The following is a 19,346-nucleotide window of genomic DNA, read 5'->3' as shown; positions in this document are numbered from 1 at the left end:
TGGAGTCTACTGACTCCTTTAAGAAACATCTTAAGACGTTTCTATTTGTTCAGGCTTTTCCTTGAATTTCTCGAACTCCTGTGTTGTTCTCAGTATTATCTTGATCTTTAAAGTATGTACCTTTTTGAGTATTGTTTTGATTGTTTAAGCGCTTTGTGACCCTGGTCTCGAAAAGCGCTATATAAATAAATATTACTTACTTACTTACTTACTAGGTACAACACTTCCTACGTGATGACGTCACACGCTCCATTTGCGAATGTCTCTTTAAACTATTTTTTATGGGTTAAAGAAACGTCAACAGAACGTTTACATGATACTTTTTACCACACATAAAACATTTATATTGACAAAAAGATAATCTTCTGAAACCTTTTCACTTTCCGTTTCTTCCATTTCCTGGTCCGACGATACATGACAACGCTGATTGGCTACTTTAATGTTACAATTAAGACCACAAAACCCTCTTATATTACAATTAACATATATTTATATATTTTATTATATTACATGTTTTGTTAAGAGAAAAAATCACAATAATATCATGAAAATTAGAAAATGTTTATTGCCAGAAGTGTTAGAAAAAAAACACGATTTTTTTTTGTACTGCATACATTATACAAATGGAACACATTAAATAAAAATAAAATGACTCGTTTAATAAAGTGGGCATATATACATGTAATTATTGATTTAAATCGAGAAATGAAAACTAAATAATTACTGAGGTGTTTATGATCCGAACTACAGGTAGAATGAGTTATAGAAAATGGGAATATTCTAACAATTTAGTTATTTGAAAAGCGAATTATTTGGGAATTCGAATGTTTGTATTGCATTGTACAGTTGTGCGTTATTATTAGTAAAACAGCTTCAGTCAACCATCACTGCCCTCCTGAAGTTCAACTAAAGCGTCATTTTAAGGCCCCGCCCCCACATTACACGTCACTTTAAATTTACCCCCCCTACCCCGGTCAACCTGGATCTTGTCAGTCGTCATCATGGAGGTCTTCTGTTGGGGGAACAATTCCAGCGAACAGTTAGGACCCAAGAAGACCTCAGGTGGACCCAGACCCTGGTCCTGGGGGCCCCAGCATGAGGTGACCCTCATCAGCTGCGGGGAGCGACACACCCTCATCCTCACCCGGGACGGAACGTTGCTCTCCAGAGGAGACAACTCTCACGGACAACTGGGGGTTGAAGATGACCAAACACGACCAGGTATCAGTCCAAATATGAACAGGTTTTACTTTCGTTTCTCGGGAACCGAACTGGCCCTGCGGTGGTTAGTTCAAGTGCGTCTGGAAATATTTATTCTCCACATGAAGTGAAACTTATTTTAATCCACGAGTTTTGTAAAGTTTTAGAGTTTCCCCGAGTGTTTTTTTCTGTTATGATCTCGTTTGAATAGTTTCTGAAAGTGTGATCATGTATTTGTTTCACGTTATCGTTGATCGTACGATCAGTTTCGTTTCTCTGGAACCTCGTCTAGAACCTTCTCTCTGGGTAGTTCAAGTGCGTCTGGAAATATTCCATCTCAACATATCATCGAGAGATACATTATTGTAAAACTTTCTATTTACTTTTATGGAACGTTTTTAAGAATTCTCAGAATCGCTAAACAAATTTAAATACTCGGTGCCGAAAATTATTATTTTTTACATTTTTTTATAATGCGTGGTGAAACACAGTTTATATTAATATTTATAAAACGCGATAAAACATATTTATGGAATATATATTCTATTTCTGAACCGACATATCAAGATCCATCCGTACAAGTTTCGATTCTTGCCAACTTGAAATTAAAATCTAATTTTAAGAAGTTTTGTAAATATTTTTTTACATTTTATTTGTTTGTTTTTTTCTTCCCAGCCACCGTAGTAAAGTCATATTAAATATTATAGATTATTTTATGTAAATATGATTTTTTTTTTTTTACCATAGAATTCGTTTTGCTTTTTTTTTGTGTCATGTTGTAGTAGAATCAAAATCCAACATTTTGCCATTTGCTAAAAAAATAAAAAAAAATCTTACCAATTATTTTGTTTGTAAAAAAGAAATCCCAGAAGTCATTGCCACCATAGCCTGTGGTCGGAATCACTGTGTGGCAGCGACGACGTGCGGCAGAGTGTACAGCTGGGGGGCCAGTAAAGAGGGACAGCTTGGAATCTTGCCGCACAAATGGCTGTTCAGTAACACGCCGAGGTGACTTGTTATCGACATTGATGTTGCTTGTTTTGGATAATATTGACTTTCTTTTTTTTTTGCTAGCCATGTATCCATGATCACATCGATCCCAGTGGTCCAGTTGACATGTGGAGACTCCCACTCCCTCGCTTTAACTGAAGGTTTGTTTTCGTGTAACACGATTCTTTAATAGATCAGTGTCTTCGGTACACGACTGATAAAGCTTTGGGTTTACTTAAGCCGTTCATTTAATCACGCCTTAAGTAAACTCCATAACAATTCTTAATAACCAGGGGGTTCAACATCTGTTTGTAACTTTCAATCCTGAGATGAAGAAGTAGTTTTTGTTGCAGGAATTGATTATGAAAAACGACCTCCTATTCATGACTTTTTATTATTTATAAATACATGTTGTTAACTCAATAAGACTGTAAGTACATATTTCTACATTATAGCTTTCAGTCTCAAGGCACTTAAAGAGATGAAGCATTTTAACTTGCAGTAGTAAGTAGTAAGTAGTAGTAGTAGTAAGCTAAAGTATGTTTATGAAATTTACCACAAATAATATAATTTTTCCAAAGACTATTTAATTATCAATGCTTGTGTGAGACAGGAATGCGAAGGAACAGGTGACTTTATGTCAGGTCTCTGAAGGGGGTTGAGCGATAATTAAACAAGTTTTTAATAAATCCAAACCGGTCCTTAATAAGAAAAGAGAACAAAAACAAAACAGGCACTCGGGACGGAGACAGGGCGTGGCTAGAGATCGGGGTCTCGACGGCGACTAAACAAAAGACAAAAGGACTCACGCAAATAAAACCACTGACAATGTCAGGAGTATCCACTTTCTTTTCAAAGTTCAGATCCAAGGCGAAGGGAAAGCCCACCTGGTCTGGAGATGCAATAATCTGGCGAGGTAGAGACGCTCCTTATCAAAGGGAAGAACCCTCAGACCAGCGTCTGTCAAAAGAAAGCACAGGAAATATAAAAACGTGAAAACACTCTCAAAATAAAACAGGATGTGCATAACAGCTCTGTGCTTCAGAAATAAATAAGACCGACTAAGCTCTGTGTTATTTCTCCCTCACTTGTACAAGTAAAACGTGTTTCTATTCTTTGTTTAAGTAAAAGTGTTAATTCAGATTCCTAACCTGACCTGAACTGTTCCAACGTTAAGAAACATTGTTGCTACATCATTAGCTTGATTTTCCATCAAACGGTGAACGCAGCGACTCCCTGGACTTTCCATGAAACCTTTTTTTATTTTTTTTACTTCCAATCAGGAGGGGATGTGTTCTCGTGGGGTTCCAACAGTCACGGTCAACTGGGTCGAGGCAGGAGCGTCGCAATAGAGGACCAGCCGCGCCAGGTGACGGCTCTGATCGGGATCCCGGCGACCCAGATCTCGGCCGGAGCAGCACACACACTGGTGCTGACGCTCACCGGCCTGGTCTACTGCTGCGGTGCCAACGACCGCGGCCAGCTGGGACTCAACAGGCTCGATGAAGCAGGTAAACGGCAAAATGATCCTCGTTTTAAAATGATGTTGAGAAGTTTTGGTTTTTTTTGTCTTAGGCCGGTTCAACTTTTGTCTGGTTCCTGCTCTCAGACCTTTCAGCATCTCCTCCATCAGCTGTGGAGAGTCTCACTCAGCAGCACTGACCAAGGTTTTTGGACAAAGGTGATATATTTAAAAAAGATGGATACTTAAATATTTAATTTTCCAGGATGGAAAGGTGTTCACTTTTGGAAAAGGAAGTGAGGGTCAACTTGGGAACAACTCCACGGTTGATGAAGTGAGACCTTGTTTGGTGGAGGGTCTGGATGGACCTGCCTCTCAGATCGCATGTGGAAGGTTTGAGCTGAAATATTCTGTCGTTTATTTGAACTTGATTTAACAATGGCTTTCTTTCAAGGCGTCACACGTTGGTTTTGGGGTGCTCGGGTCAAGTATGGGCCTTCGGTGACGGGGAAAAGGGACAAATGGGAAGTGACAAATCTGAGGGAAGTCTGTCTCCAAGTCTGGTTCAACTTCCGTGGACTGTGGCCGGAGAAGCTGCTGTACCCAAAGGTCAGTAGTGTGACTATTTAAATCATCAAATAAGTAACGTGTAATGTTGCTCTTTGTTCTTTATCTAATCCTTTTGCAAATAAGAACTTTTTAAATCTTATACACAGTTAATTATAAAATTTAAAGTAGATTTTTGGAATTCAATTTGTTTGAATCAGGGGAAACAAACTAGTGAGTTATAGAAAGAAAATGTCTTGTTGACGTGAAATATATACAACAGCTGATGAGGTATCATGACACAGTGTCTTCATTTCGAAAGACCACTAGATGGCGCTCTCTAATTTACCATCTTTGGCTACTAATTCAATAAAACCTGGCATGATTTCAAACTGAGAGTGCCATCTAGTGGCCTTTCAAAATGGAGTCACTGTATCACGATTCATTAATAACTGTTTCATGAAGACTCATAAGTTACTGCAACTTCACTTACGGTCTCATCTAGAAAGACTTGTTTGACGCAGGAAACTAGGTAGAATATACAGTATATACTGTATATATATCTCATGATATCACCAAGTCATTTGATGTTGCTAAAATGGAATCTCTGTTTATTCTTGTTCAAAGAGCACAAAAATAGTTCAAGACCACCAAGAATTTAAAGCGAGACTGAAATCTTGTTATGTTAAAATGCCAGTAAAAGGCTGTTGAGCCCACATATTGAATCACCTGGGAACATTTCTATGTCAGGGGTGTCAACCCCAATCGTATAAAGGGACTTTATATATATCGTTGGCCGAAAATGTCTATTTACCAGGAAGTATGAGTCATGAATATTTTGTATTCTTGGAGGCTAAATATATCTGGTGTTCGTACTTCTTTATTATCCCTCACCAAGAAAATAGCTTTTGTTCATCATTCATTTTACTGGAGGTCTATCATTTTTGACATCCATAACTTTTGTTCCTTATCTTACCTTAAACATTAGCGTCTTTAAAGGTTCCAGAATATCTACATAAAAATGTACCTGCTTCGATTTGAGCCAACCATCCGGCGGGCCACATAAAATGAATTTTGCTTTTATCTTCCAGATTTGGAAATTGCAGCCGGCTGGGATTCCAACTTTGTCTTCACGTCTTCAGATCAGGTGACGCCCAACGAAAAGCAGCGCGTCCTCAACTCTGACTTTACGAACTGGTTTTCTTGTCTGAGTGTCTTCTAGACTTGATCAAACTGAACAACAACTTTTGTTGTATCTGCTCCTCTGTAGAATCCGGAGCTGCGTCAGATTAGTGGACGACTTCATAAGGGGAAACTGAAAGAATGGTTTTTGATGGAAACGCCTGACGAACAAGCCGAGTGGTCTTTATAAATCACTTCTCTCTACGTAATGACTTTCATACTCATTTACGCTTTACTCCGACAGCGAGATCGGCTGGATGTTTGGTTCGTGTTCTAACCTTGTTTCAAGTTTTACAAAGGAGCAGTGAGTACCACTTTACAACACGGCACCAGAGACAAAGATACCATCGAATATACTTCATCTTTTAAAACATACTTGATGGTTGGGAAAACTTCATATTTTCACAGCGCTGTTCCGCCAGAAGAGGGCGCCCTGACTGTTGATCTTGAGGCTGCTGATCGAACCATTGGGCAGCTCCTGAAAGTACCCTGGACGAAGAGCTTAGTAAAGATCCTTGAATCATTTAAATGTCTTCAATATTTTTCACATTAAATGTTCCTGATATGTGAGAAATATGCTGTGTTTCCTCCAGGTGAACATCTACCCCATGCTGAACGAACTCTTTGGGTCAAGACAAATACTTCAATCCCCTGAGATCATCATTCTTTTGCTCTTATTCCCTTTTGAGGCAAACATTGACGCAGTTCAGACCAGGTTTTTTCTTCTGGCTGCAGTAATAAATGAATTGAGCGAAAAGACGAGCGAGAAGTTGAGTAAGAAAACGTTTTATTTGAAGTCTAGAAAACCCCATCAGATGGTTAGACACCGTGCTATGTCTGATCTTCTCTCTTTTTCAGGGCGCCTGTGGAGTTCACTCACGCCTGCCTTGTTTATGAAACAACTCTTGGTGTTGAAACAAACCCTTGGTTACATTCTGGGGATGGATTTGCTAAATTACCTTCATGTTAAAGTGCTACTGAATGCGCTCAAGCTACTTTACAGAGTCAGTATTTGGAACATTATTGATTATAAACCGTGTAAATGTTCATTGGTTTGCATTGTCACATGCACATCCTCAAATAGTCTTTGGCCTAACACCTGATGAAGAGCAAAACATTAAGTCAAAATTTTGGAATCCCCTCAATACCCAAGTACATTTATTTGAAGACGTTCACAAAGGGATGAGTTAATGAAACCTCTGATGAGGTATCTTGATACAATGTCTTCATTTTCAAAGGGCACTAGATGTAACTTTAGTAGAATAAGTAGATCAGATTCAAATATTATTAACAAGAGAGTGACAGCTAGTGGCCTTTCAACTGGAAAGAGTGTACCATGATACCTTATCAACAGTTTCATGAAGCCTCATCAACACATCATTAGTGCGAAAGTCTTCAATAGAAATGTATTTTAATTAGAACAGCAGGAATACTCCAGAGTACAATGACTTGAGGACAAATTATTTGGAAATGCAGATTAAAGGGCAAATATGCATCCACTAGTGATTTGTTGATAAAGCTTCATGAAACAGCTGAGGAATCATGATACAGTGTCTTAATTTAGAAAGACCACTAGATGTCTCTCTGATTTATAATCTTTTGCTTTGATCTACTAATTCAATAACACTTGGAAAAACTTCCAAACTGAGAGTGCCATCTAGTGGTCTTTCAAAATGAAGACACTGTATCATGATACCTCATCAGCTGTTATAGTAGTATTCAAAGATGAGTGGAAACAGGAGCCACAATAAACTGAAGCATAAAACTATTAGGGACACACACATAACTCATAATACACACAATAATATTTATTAAACTCAATATTTTATGGAGTAAACAGCAACAAACAAGCATCAACATTTTTATCTTGAAACTGTTGGACATTCAACAGTAAGAGGTTTGCATGGTATCTGTCCATGTTTAACACACTTTCCCAACAGGCTAACAAAACTGGAAACTCCCATAAAGTCCCATTGAGCAGTTTTCATGTTGAGGAGTTCAAACATCTCAAACCTTTGAAAGACGTCGAGTTGTGGTTGCAGTTCTTAAACAAAGAGGTAAAAAAAAACATTATGATTGATGTTTGCCATTTTAGTTTTCTCCTAAAATGTCTTTTTCCCAGGATGACAAAGACACACCCGTCATCATTTGCCGATACCCGTTTGTGTTGGATCTGACTTGTAAAGTTGGGATCTTCAACATCTGTGCATTCATCTCAGAGGTGCTACAAATTTTGAAATTCTGACTAATGAACATGTTTATATATATTTCATACCGTTTTCCACAATCTCAGAGAGGTTTTGTTGAACAGTTTGAGAAGGGTTTAGAAACTGCCGGAGTCCCAGTCTTCCAACTATCCCTGCGCCGGCAACACCTGGTTGAGGACACCTTCAGACAGCTGCATCATGCTGACCACGCTGCATTCAAACGGAAACTTGTGGTAAAAACCTTCATATTGTCTCATCAAGTATCACATTTAAGCAAGAAATAAAATTAATTTTGTCACTTGGTCTGGATATACTACTACATACTAAATATACTATACAACTACTACAGAATTTGATAGGTTTGTTTTCTATTTAATACGCTTGTGATGTGTTGCCAAGGCTTCATGAAACATCTGATGAAGTATCATGATACAGTTTTTTTTTTTTTTGAAAGACCACAAGATCACTCTCAGTTTCGTCATCTTTGGCTCTAATCTACTAATTCAATGAAACCTGACACCATTTTCAAACTGAGAGCGACATCTAGTGGTCTTTCAAAATGAAGACACTGTATCATGATACCTCAAAAATAATACGTCTTAAATGTAACATATTACACAATATTGCAGTGGCTTTATTAAAACAAATTAAAATATCATATTGTTTGATTCCTTGAAAAGTGTACCTTCAATGTCGTGGCTCCTCTGTTGCCACGTACTGCATGTATATTTGTTTGCAAGAAAAGATAATAACTTAGTTTTTGGTTTTCTCTTTCTGGTAACTTAAAAAGGGTAAAATAAAATAAAAGTCCAAGTATCTCATATGAACAGGCTGTATTTACATTATGTTTGCCCAAAAAGCTTAGTTTTAGAAAAGGATTATGAAGTGCTGTAGGGGGGTGTATTAGCAAGAATCTGGTGATTGGATACGTTTCACGATACAGGGAGAATGAGAAGAGATATTCGATATATTAAGATACTGTAGGTACAACAATATATTTGTAGTATTGTCAGGTACTTGACTCTAACATTGCAGACCAGATGAGTCTTGACAAACTTGTAACTGCTCTAATTTGTTTGAAAACTAAAATATATCCAAACATCAACTTTAAAAACTGCAGGAGTCGACTGTATCCTCTTGTCCTCAGTCATAGCTAGGAACTCTCAGGGTTTCATTGTTCCTTAAGGGTAGGTAATAATAGCAGCCATTTTAAAATCAAATGATTGTATTCAACATAGATGTTATTTAATATAAACCATAAAATAACTATGATATAAAATGTGATTTTAAAGCAAAACAATTGAATGAACAAATTTGATAAAATATCGTTAGAATCAGAAACAAGTTTTCTGCCAGTAATGTCGAAACAAAAACGGAATTTTGTCTAAACGAAACAGGATTTATTTTGTGATGAAGTGGAAAAGACACTCGAGACAATCACCAAGGCAACAAGTTTGGGGTGGGTTGAGAGAAAACAACATTCTCTGCTCTTCTCCTGAAGGGGGCGCAGTTAAAAAAAAACAACTCTGAAGATGTGATCACACTTTGTGTTAGAGACCGACTGGAACAATTTTTTTTCCACCTTGAGTCTCTCAACAGCCTCATGGCGTCGTGAAAAAATGTTGTGATGTTCTTCACATCCCTATTTTCTACGTTGCAATTCATGTCCTTGTCAAACCAGATACTGATCCAGAATATTAGATTTAACCATCTCTAGTCATCATAAACTGAACACAAACCCTACAGTTTAAGATAAAAACAACAACACACCGAGCGATCTATTGAAGAGCTGCTGGTTTCTCTCAGGTCGTGTTTGTGGAGGACAGGATTTTGTCAAACGTCAACATAAAGGACTTCTTCCACGACATCTTTACAGACCTGAAGTCGAACATGTACATGTACAACGACAGCGGGAAAGTGGCGTGGTTCCCGCCAAAAGTAGGACAAAACTGTTGTTGCTATGAAAGTGAACGTTGTGTTACTCATTGTTCTTACTTTTATATCTCCACACAAAAAGCCAAAAGAAGAGGAGAAGAAGTACTTCTTGTTCGGGGTTCTCTGTGGCCTGGCGGTCTATAACCACCACATCATAGACCTGCCGTTCCCACTCGCCCTTTTCAAGAAGCTGCGCGGCATCAAGCTCACACTTGACGACCTGATGGAGTACGAACCTGTGGTTGGAGAGTGAGTCGAGCAACACACTGGTCATCTATTTAAACAGTCATTGAAGACTCTTTGTGTGTCTTCAGGGGACTACGTTGCATCTTGCACGACTACGACGCAGAGACACTTCAAGAGATGGCGACACCCTTCACTGTGCGTCCATCCATACGTTTTGATTGTCCAGTTGCTTCATTACGTCTTTTCCGCAGATGTTCTGGGGTGGGGAGAGAGTGGCCCTCGATCCAAAAGACCCCCAAAAACGTGTCACACAAACCAACAAGTGAGTCTTAACAAACATTTGAAGATTTCCTCCTGAACTAAGAAGTTTACGCTGGGTGAGGACAGTGCCTTGGGGCGCTGCCGTCTAACATGAGATCTCTCTTCCTAACAAACCGATCTTTGTTTTAGGCTCTCGTGTAGTAACACAACTTGTGTCCTGCTCTCCACAGGAAAGCGTTTGTCGCCGCGTATATCGACCACGCTTTCAACAAGTCTGTGGAACGAGTGTTCGAGGAGTTCAAGAGAGGCTTCTACAAAGTGTGCGACTTTCACGTGGTGGCGCTGTTCCAGCCGGAGGAGCTGAAGACTGTGATGGTGGGAATAGAGGATTACGACTGGGTGACGTTTAAGCAGGTCAGTAAAGACTAGGGGTGTCAAGAAATATCGGGTACACTTAAATATCGCAATTATTTTGTCAAGATTCTGTATTGATATTGTATGTAGCCCTGGAGTTGACATGGATGAAATAAAATGTTAATCTCGTGATTCACGTATTTAGAGAATTTAAAAATAAATACACCCATGTCACCTCCTGGGCTACGTAATATTTAACAGCAAGGTATCATTTTTCTTTCTTATTATTTTTTTTTATCATAGCTATTTTTTGGTTTTCATTACAATAAAGTGAAAATTAAATAATTCAATTGTATATCTACAGTTAATATTCACAGCGCTTTCCTTTTTTTTGCAATTAAACTCCTAGTTAGTCATAATATCCACCACGGCTAGAGGAAGAACAAAATCCTGTGAGATTACAGATGTGACTGAGGACGAGAGGATACAGTCCACTCCAGCAGATTTTAAAGATGATGTCTGTACCTATTTTGTCCATAGAAATGAAAGCAGTTATGACTTCAAGAGTCATGTGATCTGTAAATTCTGCAACACCAGAGTCAAGTACTCGGACAATAGTACAAATATATACTCGTTCCTACAGTATTCCAACATATTCTATCGTTGCCCCTGTATTGTGATACATATAGTATCGCCATATTCTTGCCACTACACGCTCCAAGTAAATGCAGTGGAATAACAGGTTAAGCACTGTTTCGACCCAGAACACGCGGTATGAAGGGGAGTACCACGCTGAGCACCCGAACATCATCACCTTCTGGAAGGTTTTCGAGAGTCTGACCCCAGAAGAAAAGAAGAAATTTCTCTGCAAGTAGAATGAAACCTCTAACGATCGACACTTAATGAGGCTCTCTGACAAGTTTCGTCGTTTTGTTTGTAGGGTTTGTTACTGGTTCGGAACGCGTCCACTTCAAGGGGATGAAAGCTGTCCAGATGAAAGTGGCAGTCCTGCAAGATTCCGACGACATCCATTGTCCACAGGCGCTCATCTGCCATTGTCTTCTGCTGCTTCCTATCTACAGCAGGAAGAAAGCTGGAAAGCTGATGCGCAAATGGCTTCTTGTGGCTTTGTCGACAAAGAAAGGTTCAGATCCTCATGCCAGATCAAACAGCAACGTGTGAATCAGATTCGCTTTCAAGTTACATTTTTTTTTAGTAGAAGTTTGCTTTGAAAGTTCTGCAAAATCTAGAACGGAACTCGTGTCTCCTGTTTAGAGGCTCCCACCTGTCCGTCAAAATAATTAGAAAGTGCTTTTACAAAGGGGGCGGGGTTAAGTATTCACCACATCCCCAAATTTCCCAGCGTGTAATTGAAATTAAAGGAGGGATTAAATAAGGAGGGAAAAGACCATTTGGTTACAGAGTGATCAGGAATACTCATTTAGAAATATATGTATATTGATACACGCATTTTCTCGTTTATAGACATATTTCTGTGTATTTCCCTTAAGCCATATAGATAAGTGTGTATTTATATATACCATCAGGTCGTCAATTCATACTTGGCTCTCATGTACCCGTACGTGAAGAAAAAACAATAATTGCAGAATCAATAGTTTCAATTTGAGATCATTAAGTTAGTTGGTCAGTCAATTTTATTTTGTTTTACAAAAAGCATTTACATTTTGACATTTAATTCAATCTTCTTGTCGACTGGCCTGAAAATGTTTTTAATTTAAAGGATTTATTATACAAGCAAATATGTGACTTTTTCTTGAACTAACAAACATTAAAAATAAAATGTTTTGTCTTCTATCACTCACCATTTTAGGTCTCTTTTTGTAGCCCATTCTTCTCCCTTTACCTCAATACCCCTGCCAAGGAGGTATTTTGATCAGTTTTTGTGTGTCATCACACCATTGATTGTTTGGCGGTATGAACCGTCAAGAATCATTTTAGGTCTTAAAATGAAACCTCTGACCTCAAGTGACTTCAAAGGACATTTGGAAAGAACATTTTTTATTTTTCTTACTTTCAATATGAAAAGCAGTAATAACTTATCGTTTTTAAAAATGTACATCGACGTCAAATGAAACGGTTCCACACCTTTTAAATCTCGTTCGAAACAGTTTCATCAGCAGGTAGCACAAACATTGTAAACAAAAGCTAGAAAACATGACAAGACTTCCCTCCCTACGATCGTGCTCAGATGAGGTGAGTGTGCTTTTTTCGGCGACAACAGTCTGTACACAAACATGTAAGATTGTAGTTGTGGAGAGTACAAAAGCTGACGAGCCTAAAGTGTTGCGGGGAGAAGTACAGCTCGTCGTATCCTCCGTCGGGTTCAATGACGGCAGAGGTTTTAGCAGAGTTAGCTTTTGGACTGCGTTCCCGGGGTTTTATCTGACGAGGTGGTAGGTGAGCCAGTACATGAAGACGGGCTGTGCTGCTGCTATGGACATGGTCAGGTACATCCGCAGCTGGTTTCTGGCTCCTCTGACGAGTCGACCCTCTGCCGCCGCCTCGGACAGAAGCTTCAGACGCAGCGTTCGTATCTTGAAAATGAAATGAAGATGATTAGAGAGTGGCGGCCGTTTCAGACGCGACACAGAGGAACTGGCTGCTCACCATGAAAACAAAGATGGCCGCACAGCACCAAAGCAGGGACAGATAATACGCTGGTCTTCCAAACAACAGCCCCGCCACCACTCCGACGATCATCCTGCAGACGAAAAAAAAAAAAAAGAAGGTACTTGTTAAAACTTCCTATCGGGGGTGTGATTGTATAACCAGTTACATGAAGTTGCGCGACATAACCACTAGAGGGTTCTGTGTCCATTGAAACATCTTATCACATTACAGCAAAGCCCTTCCAGTAGTTATCAGACAAAAAAAAAATTAAAAATCATGTTGACCAAGTTAAATAGGTACTCAATGTATCAAACATTACAAACAAATCACAGTACCTTTAGTGTATTTTTCAGACTATAAGGTGCAGGTAAGAGCCATTAATTTTCTCAAATAGACAGTTCACCTTAAAAGCGTTTAGTATCAGGTATGTATCTGGTTTAACTACTGACCTTGAACTGATTTTATGTTGCACAGCAGTCAGAAATTTAAATATTTGTAATATAGGAACATTCGAAACCCTGTACAAGTACAATAAACACTTGTATATTTACAACTTTGTGATAGTTATCGTATCTTTTAACAATCATTCATAAAAGTTTGTGAGTCGTTGCTGTCAATAAAGTTACAAGACTTTATCATAGTCTCCCGTCTGTGTCCCTCATCACATGACCAAAGCACACACCCCTCATTGGCCAACCGCAGCTTCACGTCATGTGCAGGCATTTGTATATAATATAATTAAAGATTTTAATTTTCACCATTTAGACATTAGAAACTCTAATTCCCTATTATACAGTAATTGGTTTCTGAATGTAGCATACAAGAATATTTTCGCACATTTGAAACAAATCATTTAACTCCCACGACAGATGTCAGTTTGTTGTGAGCGGCGACGAGGACACGTACCCGACATATTTGTACCCAGAGAAGGCGAGCAGGTCGATGGTTGTGAGGTCAGTGTTGACGGTGACGAGGTAAAGAGATAGAAGAACGACCAGAACTTCCATGACCAGCCACACAAACGCAGAGCTGGCTTGAACTCCCAGCAGCTCCGGAGAAAACCTGCAGGACACGAACGTTATTTACAAACCCGAGAGGACGAGCTTCAACTAAGAAAATACATTCACCTGTTCTGTGTTCCCAGTGCAAGTCCAGACACCAGGACGTACGTGATGAAGCCCATGGCTGGGATATAGAGGTCCGGGGTGTTCACGTCAAAGCGAGGTGCAACTGGAGTGTCCTGCTGGTAGCTCACATCCCAATTCTAGGAAAATAAATCCCTTTTATTAAGACTCACATTTCATCGGCGACACACATGATTAGCAACAGGACCGACCTTGTGCATGTAGGGGAAGACCAGCAGACCGAGCTTCTTCCCCACGTAAAGAGTATCCACGGCAAAATAATACTTTAACTTGGAAATCGGGATCAACCGGTCCAGCTGCAAAAGCAATAAAATAATCCATCATTAAAAAATAAAAGTCAACATGTGTGCGGTGACAACGAGCGAATAAATGAGTCGTACGCTCTTGTCCATCATTTCCTTCCCCTGAGACGCCAGAGAGCTGCCGTATGCCATGGCCAGGTTTGACATGGGGTCGGACAGGAGGGAGGGACCAGGTACGCCAGGAGTGTGTGATTCGCTCTGTTGGGTCCTGAGCACAAAATTAAAAGGTGAGTCGCTATAATGTTTATCTAAATAGTTTGTAAAATCACATCAATTTTGTTAGATTTAAATCAATGAGAAGAAGATGTTTCCTCCAACTGGTGTCTCCATAGAAAGCCACTTAATTTTACATTTAATTTTTATTACATTTTGCTTCTAAAAAAACATCTTGAACAATTTCTAGGATGTGGTGACTGGAACTGGAGAATTTAGTAGACGAAGTTTACAGCGTTTCTTTGCAGAGACTTTGGGGATTTATCATAAACAGCAGGGGCCAGTTGTTATAAGGTAATATGATCGGATTGGATCAAATCTTGAAAATGGATTGTTCAAAAGTGAAAGAAGGATTCTGGAATCAGATTGAATCATGTCATCTAATCCTGTTTTTTTTTTTTGTTTAAAACATTTAAGTTGGATCTTGATACATTTTATGTAAGGGCCGAGAGGGTCCAGGTGGGCCCTTTTCTGGACCAGTTTGACACACGTGCTAAGAGGGGTTAGGATTTCAAGGTGGATTTCAGGAAGGAAATGTAGCACAATTTAAAAATGGCTAAAATCATCAACTTGTCTCATTTTTTATTTATACTTTTATTTACATTTTGCACTTGATTTGTTCAACTTTGGCAGAGATGAAGTGGAACATTTAGATATACCAGTTAAGCCTTCAGTAAAGATAATACTTATAGTAAACATAAAATAAAAATATGATCTTGTCCACATGAAACAACCCCCCTTTTGGCCTTCAATCACTGTATATTAGTTTAAAAAACAGAGATTAACCTGTCAAAAAAAATGAATTCAAGACTTTTTCTTTTTTTTTAAAAATATAAACACGATGTAATTCATCATATCTAACTGGCATGAAAGGGCCATGGATTACATGGTAGCAAAAAAGAGGATTTTGTATACGGATCATTTTACTCCAGATTACATACTGTGAGCAGGGAAATAGAAAAGCGATCCAGAATTCAAAGTCTAGTCACATGAAGAACTACCTGAATCCTGCGTGAGCAGTAGCGATGTCTATTTGCAAGAATCTGTTGATAAGGCTCGCATCACGATACATGTTCAATATATTGCAATACCGTAGTATCAACAATTGATTGTAGTATTGCCAGAGTACTTGAATCTGGGATTTACAGAACACGTGACTCTAGAGAAGTCGTAACTGCTTTCATTCGTTTTGAAACCAAAATATGTCCAAACATCAGTCGACTACAATGCTGCTGGAGTCGACTGTATCCTCTCGTCCTCAGTCATCACCGGGATTTCAACTTAATTTAGGTGTGGAGGTATTGACTGCTACTATCTAGTGGCCGGAAGTATAATTGTAACAAAACAATGAACAAGTTGTATAAATATTTGCATTTTTATTGTTATAAATAGATTTTTTTTTATTTTACACAGAAATGATTGGACTATAAACCATAAAAGTTCTGTAAATATCTTTACAGTATCGTGGATAGGACTATCTATTTAAAAAAACATTGAGGAGCAGGTCAAATGTATTAAAAAATGATTGTTTCATCATGACAGCGATATCAAGTTGAATTGTGTACAAAAACATAAGGGAGCGGAACTTTCGTTTTTAATGAAATGAATGTAGCCTAGTTAGCCTAGCATAAAAACCGTTAGTCGCTAGAACCAGGACAAAGAGGGTTTATATAAAATGGTTGACTGGCGACATGTTTGAATCAAAGTAAATGAGATTCTCTGCCCCTTATATTGATGTTTTAAGTCAGCTAATTTAGAGGGAAAGTCGTGTGGAGGTGTAGCCGGCAGAAGCTAGCAGCTAGCGTCAAAGTCAACGTAGCGCAGATTAAGGGCAATGAAAGGCATTAACACGTACGTGACTTACGTTGTCTAAAACCGGTTTGAGTTGAAGAATAATCCATGGATCATGAGATCATCATCCATTTTCTCTGTAAATTTCCACTAATCCTCTCTGCATTTGTTTCCATCATGAAATGACAACGTGTAAAAATATCTCTGACCTGCTGCGGTAAACAACTTAAGTCATCACATGACAAAGTTGCAAATCATATCAGAAAACCAATGATTTTAGATAATGACAAATGATAATAATGAGAATGTTATAACTGAGTTTAATGTCATTTTCACAGTCAAATGTTAAATACATTTTCATTACTGTAAGATATTTTTGTTTTGTTTATCCCCTTTTTTGTCATTATTTTAAAATGTTGCTAAAATGATATCACATCTCACCACAGCCACTAGTTGTTCCAGTAAACCTGACGATCATAATCTTTCAATGAAAACTAATGCCAAGACTCATCAGTCACTATAACTCAGATACATTTCAAAGTCAACGCTCATCATTGAACGGCCTTTGTTGTGTAGATGTTGTTGCTTCTGTCACCTTATGTCACTTTCTCTGCTTTCAGCTGCAACGAAGTGTTCTTGCCTGCAGCACCACTTCTCTCTCTAACAGCTCTCTTTCCACTCTTTCTAAGACTGGTATGACTTGTCTCTCCATCATTTCATCTCTTTCTTTAGAGACATACGTCAAATCAAAAAAGTGGGTCGTGTCATTTTGTGCTCATTTAACTTGCATGTTTTGGTCTCTTGTGTCTAGATTCCACACACAAGACAGCCAGGAACGGAGCGACACAGCGGCTTCTGAACGGCCAATAGAATCAGCGGACGCTCGTTGATGTTAACAGATGCCAGGCGGAGCCTTCGACTGTGGCTTCAGATTGTTGGAACAGTATAGTGAAGTTCAGGGTGTAGAATGTGGTCGTGGTAGTCTGTCGTCCTGTTGTTGAATGTGTAATATCTTCAGTAGAGACCAGACCTGCTTGTTTGTTTTGGGTTCCCAGAATTTTGCTTGGATTTTGCTTTAGAAATTTGCTTCCTGAAAGTTATTTCCAGACGGGATTTCTCTTTAGTCGTCCTTAGAGACCGGCGGCCTCACCGAGGTGCTTCATCACACTGGTGTTTTTTCCTGGTTCTGGCAAAAGCAAGACCCCTTGCGGGGACGATCCCACCTCTCCTGCTTGAATGTAGAGCAGCTCCACATTTGTACTCGCGCTAACAGAAATATCAGCCGGTTTTTCAGACGGAAGTTACGTTTTGTAACGTTTTTATCACTCAAATGGCTTTTCAATTGTTATTATTTCCCGTTTTCAATTGTACATAAGAAATATTAATATTTAAAAATGTTTTGAACATTTGTTTTTTTTAATAAAATATACAATATATAAATATTTGTTTAGCTGAAAAAAAACAAAAAAACAAACAAAACTGAAGATTTATGTATAACAATTTAAATAAAATTTTGTTAATGTCTGAAGTGTCGAATCCATTTTTTTCAAGTGTTCAAGTCGGTGAAATTTGAGTTGAACTGGAAAAACAGTGAGTTGTTTCTACGTCAGTGGTGTGTGAGGAAAAGACTCACTCTTGTCCGAAACAAACGATCAACGTTAGAGATTTCATGACGGAGACGCCGGTCAACATTGCGCGTTGAGACGTTGGTTCCGAAGCGCAGAGTAAATCTGTGGTTTTCCTTTGACGAACACAGGCTCCTCCAACCGAATCGGACCCAGAAACTACTTTGGTAACAACAACTCCAACTGTTATTACTTCAACCCCTTGGAAGCCAGAATTTGACTCCACTGTGTCCAAGTCTAAAATGATGTACATGACAAGAACTCTGTATTAGCTGCGAATGGTTTTCTCGATACGATGATGGAAACATTTAAAATGTTGAAATTTTAAATATCATGGCTATGATTGTAACTTTTTTTTTTTGGACGATGAGATGTCCTTTCTTTTTAGCAAGGATTTCTGAATCAAGAGTCTCTTCTAGTTTTCGTTTCGCTCCTCCCTAGGGATTCCTTACGATCTGAATTGAAATTCAATCTTTTCACTCATAGCCAGGGTCCTATCACATTGTTCTGTGTTATCGAGGACGTTTCCAAAATAAAAATATTATCGCCTTTAACGGATCGGCCTCCGTCTTCCAGCCCCCCGTCATTCGTTCTTTGATCCAAGACCCAAGCAGTGAAAAGGCAGACAAACAGATGTTTTTTAACCGGTGTCATGTCTCTAATTCTGTTTCAAGCTTGTCTTGAAACAGTGTAAATCAGTCTGAGTGAAATGTTGATTGTGAATGTGTATTCAAACGCATAAGCTCTTAGATCAAGCGAGTAATTTATACTTTATATTTTGATTATCTTTTAGCATTAATTTAAGTATGGCGTATACGTATAGTGTATAATAATTTTTAATCTAACACCTTCATCGTTGACAACAACAAGGATGAGAGGATGAGAACCAAGAGACCAGCCAAACAGCAGTTAGCATGTTGTGCTAGCACAAGCTCCATTAATCGAGGCAATACTTCATGCATGCTTCGCCCTCCAGCAGAGCTTCGCTTACAGTTTATTTACCGAGGTGAAGGTGACAAGATGAATTTCCTCCCAGATACTCACAAAAAGGGAGGCATAAAAGTCGTAGCTCTTCAATCTGATACTCAGACTGAGGGATGCAATGCAATGGTCTTTTTGGTGTTTTAACCACTATCCTTATATTTTTATTGTGATACTTCTTGTTTAACTGTTTAACCTTATATGAACAATTAATGGTAAAAATATCACCAGAAATCATTTATTTGTTTCGAATTTTTTATATTAATTCACCCACGTATTTATACTTTTATTTTTTATTGTGTAATTAATCTTTTTCTCTTTTATCAAGCAATAAT

The 19,346-nt window shown here is 38.6% G+C and overlaps 2 protein-coding genes across 4 annotated transcripts; one reads left to right on the top strand and one right to left on the bottom strand.

Moving 5' to 3' along the window:
* The first annotated feature begins 960 nt into the window (after positions 1 to 960).
* LOC148075771 (putative E3 ubiquitin-protein ligase HERC6) lies at positions 961 to 12,148 on the top strand. Of its 3 annotated transcripts, none has more exons than XM_087795433.1 (23): positions 961 to 1,221; positions 2,061 to 2,208; positions 2,275 to 2,351; positions 3,474 to 3,701; positions 3,766 to 3,857; positions 3,918 to 4,045; positions 4,107 to 4,261; positions 5,290 to 5,345; positions 5,469 to 5,560; positions 5,625 to 5,684; positions 5,789 to 5,885; positions 5,974 to 6,154; positions 6,239 to 6,384; positions 7,321 to 7,437; positions 7,503 to 7,601; positions 7,692 to 7,820; positions 9,394 to 9,525; positions 9,605 to 9,771; positions 9,837 to 9,903; positions 9,960 to 10,030; positions 10,200 to 10,383; positions 11,088 to 11,190; positions 11,264 to 12,148. In XM_087795433.1, exons 1-23 carry the CDS (start codon positions 1,002 to 1,004, stop codon positions 11,503 to 11,505), a joined length of 2,991 nt encoding a protein of 996 aa, XP_087651559.1. In that variant the 5' UTR covers positions 961 to 1,001; the 3' UTR covers positions 11,506 to 12,148. The 3 variants fall into 3 exon arrangements, 2 of the variants coding, with proteins under 2 accessions (XP_087651559.1, XP_087651558.1); XM_087795432.1 differs by having other exon boundaries at positions 7,674 to 7,820; XR_015711845.1 differs by lacking the exons at positions 11,088 to 11,190; positions 11,264 to 12,148 and having other exon boundaries at positions 7,674 to 7,820; positions 9,960 to 10,085; positions 10,200 to 10,341.
* A 177-nt stretch (positions 12,149 to 12,325) lies between these two features.
* LOC148075770 (protein YIF1B) lies at positions 12,326 to 16,554 on the bottom strand. Its single transcript, XM_087795437.1, has 7 exons — positions 16,479 to 16,554; positions 14,480 to 14,609; positions 14,291 to 14,395; positions 14,082 to 14,218; positions 13,861 to 14,016; positions 12,952 to 13,045; positions 12,326 to 12,878 (listed from the first exon to the last, which is right to left on the bottom strand). Exons 2-7 carry the CDS (start codon positions 14,546 to 14,548, stop codon positions 12,723 to 12,725), a joined length of 717 nt encoding a protein of 238 aa, XP_087651563.1. The 5' UTR covers positions 14,549 to 14,609; positions 16,479 to 16,554; the 3' UTR covers positions 12,326 to 12,722.
* Between the last annotated feature and the right edge of the window lie 2,792 nt (positions 16,555 to 19,346).

The sequence above is a fragment of the Callionymus lyra genome, chromosome 7 (assembly GCF_982586985.1).
Source record: "Callionymus lyra chromosome 7, fCalLyr1.hap1.1, whole genome shotgun sequence".
Classification (NCBI taxonomy): Eukaryota; Metazoa; Chordata; class Actinopteri; order Syngnathiformes; family Callionymidae; genus Callionymus; species Callionymus lyra.
This window is presented reverse-complemented; position numbering and strand designations above follow the sequence as displayed.

Coding starts and splice junctions, on each gene's coding strand:
- LOC148075771 (XM_087795432.1), top strand. CDS start 1,002: ATGGAGGTCTTCTGTTGGGGGAACAATTCCAGCGAACAGTTAGGACCC. Junction 4,262..5,289: donor AGAAGCTGCTGTACCCAAAG/GTCAGTAGTGTG, acceptor TTTATCTTCCAG/ATTTGGAAATTGCAGCCGGC. Junction 7,438..7,502: donor TGCAGTTCTTAAACAAAGAG/GTAAAAAAAAAC, acceptor TCTTTTTCCCAG/GATGACAAAGACACACCCGT.
- LOC148075770 (XM_087795437.1), bottom strand. CDS start 14,548: ATGTCAAACCTGGCCATGGCATACGGCAGCTCTCTGGCGTCTCAGGGG. Junction 14,219..14,290: donor TCTTCCCCTACATGCACAAG/GTCGGTCCTGTT, acceptor TTATTTTCCTAG/AATTGGGATGTGAGCTACCA. Junction 13,046..13,860: donor TCTGGGTACAAATATGTCGG/GTACGTGTCCTC, acceptor TTTCGTCTGCAG/GATGATCGTCGGAGTGGTGG.